Here is a 6,389-nt window from a genome sequence, read left to right as displayed (position 1 = left end):
CTCCATTCAACAGAAATCATATTACACTCATGTAATTAATTCACAATGAACATAAAATATTTATTGAAAATAACAAGACATTCAAGAGACTTACTTAAAAATTTTAAAAAATGCATCCACACAGAACATAAAGGTAACAACAGGAAGTTTGACCCAACTCTTTTTGGCCTTATGGGAAATTTTCTTTCACTAAAAACGAGCCTGAATCAGAACTAAATGTTTTTAATGGATGTCATTTTACCAGATTGAAAACCAGGATTAAACCATGTCTGAACTAGATTTAAACTGGTCTGGACTACATCTATTCATTTCAGAGACGTCTGCCTGCCTTCAATAAACCAACAACCACCAAAAAATTTGAGTAAATGTAGCACAACTGATTTGTTTTATTATTTATATTAAATATATACCTGAGTCTAGTCCTCTTTACACATATTACAGTTTTTCTTGGCCCTCTTGTCAAGCCATTAGACTTCTCCAGCTGCAGTTTCCTCTCTCAGGCTGTGGCTCCTTCAGTTTAGTGTGTGAAGCCTTGAGACAGCAGGCAGTGTGTACGGGTGATCAGAGGACTCCTTTCACCTCTCTCCAGTGGCCCCCTGTTGCTTTGGAAAACTATACAAATAATAGTAATGTGGAAATTAAATAGTTAACAGTTCAATATTCACTTATCAATTGTGAGCGTAAATCAATCTATACTCACAGCATCAGACCGAGGTTCATCTGCAGGTCGTCTTCAACTCTTCTACATGTGGTTGTGCTTCTTGTTTCTACCTGCTAAAATAAACACGAGTGAAAAACGTGTCTAAAATGTGCTGTGATCAACAAAACATTGTTTATTCCTAAACTTGTGGAAATAACTACTGAAGTGTGACATTTAATTATATATTATATTTATGATATCTATGATCTATAAAAATGGTGTTCAAAAGAAAGACTGAACGACAAATTATAGGAGAATATCCAAAAAAGCCTTGGGTCAATACTTTTATCTCACATAGTCCCACTGTTCTTAATTAGCATAACCTGTGTTGTGCACAGATCCACGGTGTAGGGGTCACCTCGAGTCAAATTAGCACAGAACTGTCTTGGACTCTCAGTCCTCTGATGAGCCTTCGAATGGACAAAAACTCTGTTCCACTTACAACTGTATTTAGGCCACCCAAGGCCACTTTCCTTCCAAATCAGATAATAAACAGAAGAATCTTCTCTTATTTGATTTATTGTTCTCTTAACTGAAAGTATTACGCATTTTGATAATCAGAGAATGTTTATCAAAGTTACAGGAGAAGAGAGGACAGATCTCTTTTCTCCCTCAGTATGATTTCAGCTATGTATGGTTTTTCTGTGGGAAAAATTCTTATTTAACTAAAATAATCTTTATGGTTTAAGTTGATGAAATATCAATGTTTTACTTGTCTGAATCATATTTYCAAATGTTTTGAACTTGAAGCAATTCATTTTTCTTTCAGTTATGTTWTAAATAAGTGCTCATCAGATAATTTCAATAAGTCATGAAATGTGTTGTTCTGAACCACACAGCAGCAGCAATAATCTTTGTTTTGTTTCAGGAGGCACAGCGAGCTCTGAAACTAACACTTTCCTTGATAATTTCTTTTTCTAATCTAACCTTCTGGAGGGCGGACCATAGATTCTCTAAGCTTTTAGGAACTAACAGTTTCCGCCCGTCTAGTACAGAGAAAAGAAAGAGAGTGAGAAAAGGTGACTGACGGCTGTCAGTCACTGTGACAGCTAGATTCTCTCCGGGGAATCAAAAGCTGAAAACTGTGTCAGGTTTGGCCCCTTCACGCCAACGGGGAAACCTCACAGTGTGGAAAACCACGCCTGGTTTATCCACCTTCAGAAACTCTCCAGACGGAAGTTTTATTTACAACCTGGGTTCTAGTCGAGGCCTTGTCTTCTGGTTACCGCTCTAGGGCTGCCACGATTAATCGATGACTAATCAATTATTAAAATAATCGATGACTAATTTGATAATCGATTAATCGTTTTCTTTTTTTTGTTGCTGTTCTTTACTTTGTTTTTCTCTCCAAACTGCTTTGACACCTTCCACTGCCACATCTGCCTTTCTGTCCTTGACACACATGCACAGTAGTGGTAACTGGGGTAGGCCGTGGACGTCACAAGACATTATACAGACAGGCTCTGGTATCATGGCTACCTGACAACAGAGCTCAAAAGTGTGGGATCATTTTAAGAAAATGAAAGAGAAACCTGTACAATATCTGCAGAGCAGAACTTACCTTCCACAGCAATTATTTTTAGTTAGCATATAGCTAAAATCTAACCATGGATATACAATAGCAGCTGCATTCTGATGTGATAAGCTCTATGTTTTATATTCAATTAACGTATGATCCAATTAGTCGACTAATCGAACAAATAATCGGTGATTAATCTATTATTAAAATAATCGTTTGTGGCAGCCCTACGGCTGACGTGGACGTAAACGAGTCAACAAAACACGCCTTGGGGTCCCCTGTTCGACGGTCTACAGACAGATTCTCCGGCAGCGCCCCCACCTACCTGGCAGGTGACAGAACATCATCTCAAGGTAAAAGCTGGCTGTGTGTGACGTCGAGGTCTGACCAAAGCTGAGCACAGAACGCTTCGCCCTTCTGGTTAAAACCCACATTATTTAAGATAAAGAGTAGAAAAGCTAACACCTTTCTTCAACCTTTTTCTTAACCTTGCCCTTGCCAACTCCTAAGGTAAACAGCCTCAAATGTCTGGTATTTAACATCTAAGCTGACGTTTGTGTTTCTATGTAAGTGTGGTTAACAATTAAGAAGTTAAAAGCTTGTTATTGTTGGTCCCAAATCTTTTATTAATTGTTCACAATCAGGTGTACTCGATAGTCAATTTTGTATGATTTGTAAAATAAATGATCGCATGTTATGGTTCAAATCAACATTCACTGACTGAGAGTTACTTTTTGTGTCCATTCATWCTTGCACTAAAGAAATGTTTATCCAAACATTAAAAGAGATCCTTGCTAATTAAATTACTCTTATAACCTTGTTATAAGAAGTGTAAGCTGACCCTTACAACAGTATAACTAGTAATAATTCTGTCACAGAGCTTACAGGTGAAAGTTGATCCACAGGGTCTTGTTTTGGTGCTACAGCTGTTAGAACATCTGTTTGCTGCACAGAAGTCAGGCATGTTGTGGAGGTTTACTTCTGTAAACACAAAGCAGTAATTAGTTTTTAACAAACCACYCTGCTTGTAAATCAGGTGCAGCTTCAGTTACGTTAAAAACAAAGAGCTCCTGACCATTTTAAATTGCCGGTAAACTTAGAATTACTAGCTAGCTCTTAACCATTGGCTTTTTATTAGCCTGCTATAAATACAATCATGATTAAAATTGTCATTTAAACAAAAAAAGATTACTTTGTCATTAAATCATTACTGGTCTCGGGAAAACTTAGCTTATGAGTTTAAAATATTGACCAGCCTTGATAACAAGAACATTCACAAGAAGCTAGCTGTGAATATGCAACACAATTAATAGTTTTTTTTAAAATAAAAGCTGCATTCTCAACATGTGTAACTAGCCCAAATCATAGCCACGTTAATAAGCTTTGTGACAAACCAAACTGTTTGTAAATACATCAAGATTTCAGCGAGTAAAGCGTATTTTTGTTTGTGTAAATCACTCACAATTTCCACAGCTACAGCTAGTGCTATTGTCTGTAGCAAGATGGCCGCCGTGTGACGATGCCGGAAACTCCGCCTCAGCTTATCTAGCTGTATGATTCTGTGCTTCTGGACTTGCTAAACTCGTAGGTATGGCTTCAGACGAGGCGTTTAAAGTAAGTTTACGTGCTTCAATCTGCCTAATGATAATGATTATTATTATTATTTTGCATGAACAGTCATTTTATTTGCTCGTTTATGTTGTTAGATAAGTAACATTAGTGGTTTTATCCAACTTATGTTTGTGTCTTCCCTGAAGGGGAAAGTGGCCCTGATAACAGGAGCCAGTTCGGGTATCGGCGCAGGAACGAGCCTCGTGTTCGCTAAACTCGGAGCCCTGTTGGCTCTGAACGGCCGAGACGTGGAAAACCTGAAGAAAGTCGCCAAACAGTGCGTGGAGTGTGGAGCTGCAGAGGTACACGAACATAAATAACCCCACAATGTAAATAAAGTGACAGGATGCCAAAAAGGGAACAAAACCATTTGCTAATGTGACATATTTTAGCATGCTGAAATTCTGTTTATATATCAAAAAAATGTTCATTTATATGTAAATACTAGAGCTGGGCGGTATGGCCAAAAAATTATATCACGGTATTTTCAACATTTACACCGGTTTGATGGTATTTGACGGTATTTTTCTTTTCATCACATGTCAGCTGATAATAAAATGTACAAACACTGCTTATTAACTTATTTTTCTTTTACTGTACCTCTGTCTGTGTCGCTGTTTCCCTCCTCTGTGTGTCTTTTCTCCTCCTGGTTGTAGACAGTAATCACGCATTTTGATCCGGTCGTGAAGGAGGAGGGTTACGAAAAGTTTATGATCGGGTTTATTGTTTTATGTTATTTAATAAAGATTATCAGCACGACTCACCTTGCACACCAGTCAATTCCAATTCCATTACAAACTACTTTCCCCGGGCTTTTCACAYTAGAACCGCGTTAAGTCTCCATTAGCATAACGTCTCCATATTAACGTCGTGCATTAATCTAACTGTGCACGTCACTGAAAATGTGTTTACTACATTCAGCGACGGCAAAAACGGGATGTTTTTTTTAAAGTCAGTCAATATAAGCAGCGAAATCGCCACCCGCCTCTGAAGCTGTTCAACAATAKCATTAGCATGCTAACGCACATAGCGGTGCTGCGAGGAAAACTGTCCCCCAGGAAACAGCTCATTGGCGGTCGCGACGAAACGTTCCATAATGTTCAGGCTATTTAAACTGTTATGTCCGGTATTCAGAAAATTCATATAACAAAAATAAAAACTGGTATTCGGTACAAAACGGTATACCGCCCAGCACTAGTAAATACAGTACGATTTTGAATTACTTTTGCATTTAAATTATAACATGTTACTGCTAAATTACTTGTAAGATCTTGCACAATCTGTTACTGCTCTGAATGTGTGTTGGGAACTAGTCTCAGCTACTACCAAAACCAATCTTAGGTCAATATTTGTAGGACTGATGGAGTTGTTAATTAGTTGTGGCAGCTATCTTGATTGAAGTTGACTTGAGCACACAAAACAACAAATTCACTCAACCTTAACATTCAACAGGTGATTAAAAAGTCTACGTAAAAGCCGAACTGACCCGGCTGTAATTTTGCACAGCCCTTGCTCGTTCCCGGAGACCTGACCGATGAAGAGACAGTGAGGAAAACGGTGGAGCAAACTATCGCCCGATTCGGCCGGCTGGATGTTTTGGTTAACAGCGCGGGCATCCTGGCAATGGGCAGCATCGAGACCGAAGACTTGGCTCAGTACGACAAGGTGATGAACGTCAATGTCAGGTAAGAATATTAAAACCAGTAATAGTTGGATGTGGGTTATTTTTGTTTGTTTTGTTTTTTAACATATTTTCCACTCTAGGTGTTGATTGGCTGACGAACAGCTTGTGTTTCCGAGAGACATTTTGTATAAATATGTTTTAAAAATGAGTCTGTTCTGCTCAGGGGCGGAGCCAGAAAAGTGGCAAGCGTCACCTCTGGCACCTGATTGGTCACCCCAGGTTCCACCCTCAAATAGTTGACAAATGAGTCGAGGTCTTTTGTGTTTGCATTTAGATTTTGTTAAAGATTGTTCTCTGATACCACTGTACTGTATACAATTGAAAAAAAAAACTGTGTATGTCTAAAAATGACTGTAATATAACCCTTTATTAATTTAGATTTAGCATTAGTGGTTAGCCTAATAAGGGATTAGCATCGACAATCGGCATGTGATCATTCTTATCTTTTTTTTGGCATCCTTTGGAAGGCAACATTTGACCTAATATGGTCAAAGGTTTTCTCTTGCTAGTTTTTTTTCCTATGTGGGCACAACTACATTTTTTATTCCTAGCTACTCCCCAACAAATTCCATCACAGTAAGTTTTAAAGGGATCCCCGATTTGTTGTAACATTAGACTTTATATGATAAACATATACTTTAACTGTAAAATAAAGACTGTAAAAGTACTGTAGGATGTTCAGTTTTTATAATTTTTAAACTAAAAGTTTAAAAATATATTACACGGACGGGGCCATTTTATTTACACACAAAGCATTCTGGGTAAATGATGAACTTGAAATGATAAACTTCACCCCGGTGCCAACAAATTCCCACAAAGCTTTATAGTAATCACTTGGTGAAAACGTTAGCTAACTGCAGTGTGTAGCATACTCT

At 38.0% G+C, this 6,389-nt stretch overlaps 1 protein-coding gene and 1 long non-coding RNA gene across 2 annotated transcripts in view; one reads left to right on the top strand and one right to left on the bottom strand.

The window, feature by feature from the left end:
• Positions 1–356: 356 nt before the first annotated feature.
• Positions 357–3,181, bottom strand: LOC106528765 (uncharacterized). The gene is made up of 3 exons (XR_001311540.1): positions 3,105–3,181; positions 701–774; positions 357–612 (listed from the first exon to the last, which is right to left on the bottom strand). It is a non-coding gene; the product is annotated as an uncharacterized LOC106528765 (long non-coding RNA).
• Positions 3,182–3,734: 553 nt separating this feature from the next.
• zgc:101858 (3-oxoacyl-[acyl-carrier-protein] reductase FabG) overlaps positions 3,735–6,389 on the top strand; it is an 8,002-nt gene continuing 5,347 nt past the window's right edge. The window contains exons 1-3 of the mRNA XM_014024016.1: positions 3,735–3,833; positions 3,977–4,132; positions 5,337–5,515. Coding sequence (XP_013879470.1) covers positions 3,810–3,833; positions 3,977–4,132; positions 5,337–5,515 — 359 coding nt within the window. The 5' untranslated portion in view covers positions 3,735–3,809. The remainder of the gene's footprint in view (positions 3,834–3,976; positions 4,133–5,336; positions 5,516–6,389) is intronic.

Source organism: Austrofundulus limnaeus, unplaced genomic scaffold (assembly GCF_001266775.1).
Source record: "Austrofundulus limnaeus strain Quisiro unplaced genomic scaffold, Austrofundulus_limnaeus-1.0 Scaffold403, whole genome shotgun sequence".
Taxonomy (NCBI): domain Eukaryota; kingdom Metazoa; phylum Chordata; class Actinopteri; order Cyprinodontiformes; family Rivulidae; genus Austrofundulus; species Austrofundulus limnaeus.
Note: the sequence above shows the minus strand (reverse complement) of the source record. Positions and strands in the feature narration are given on the sequence as shown.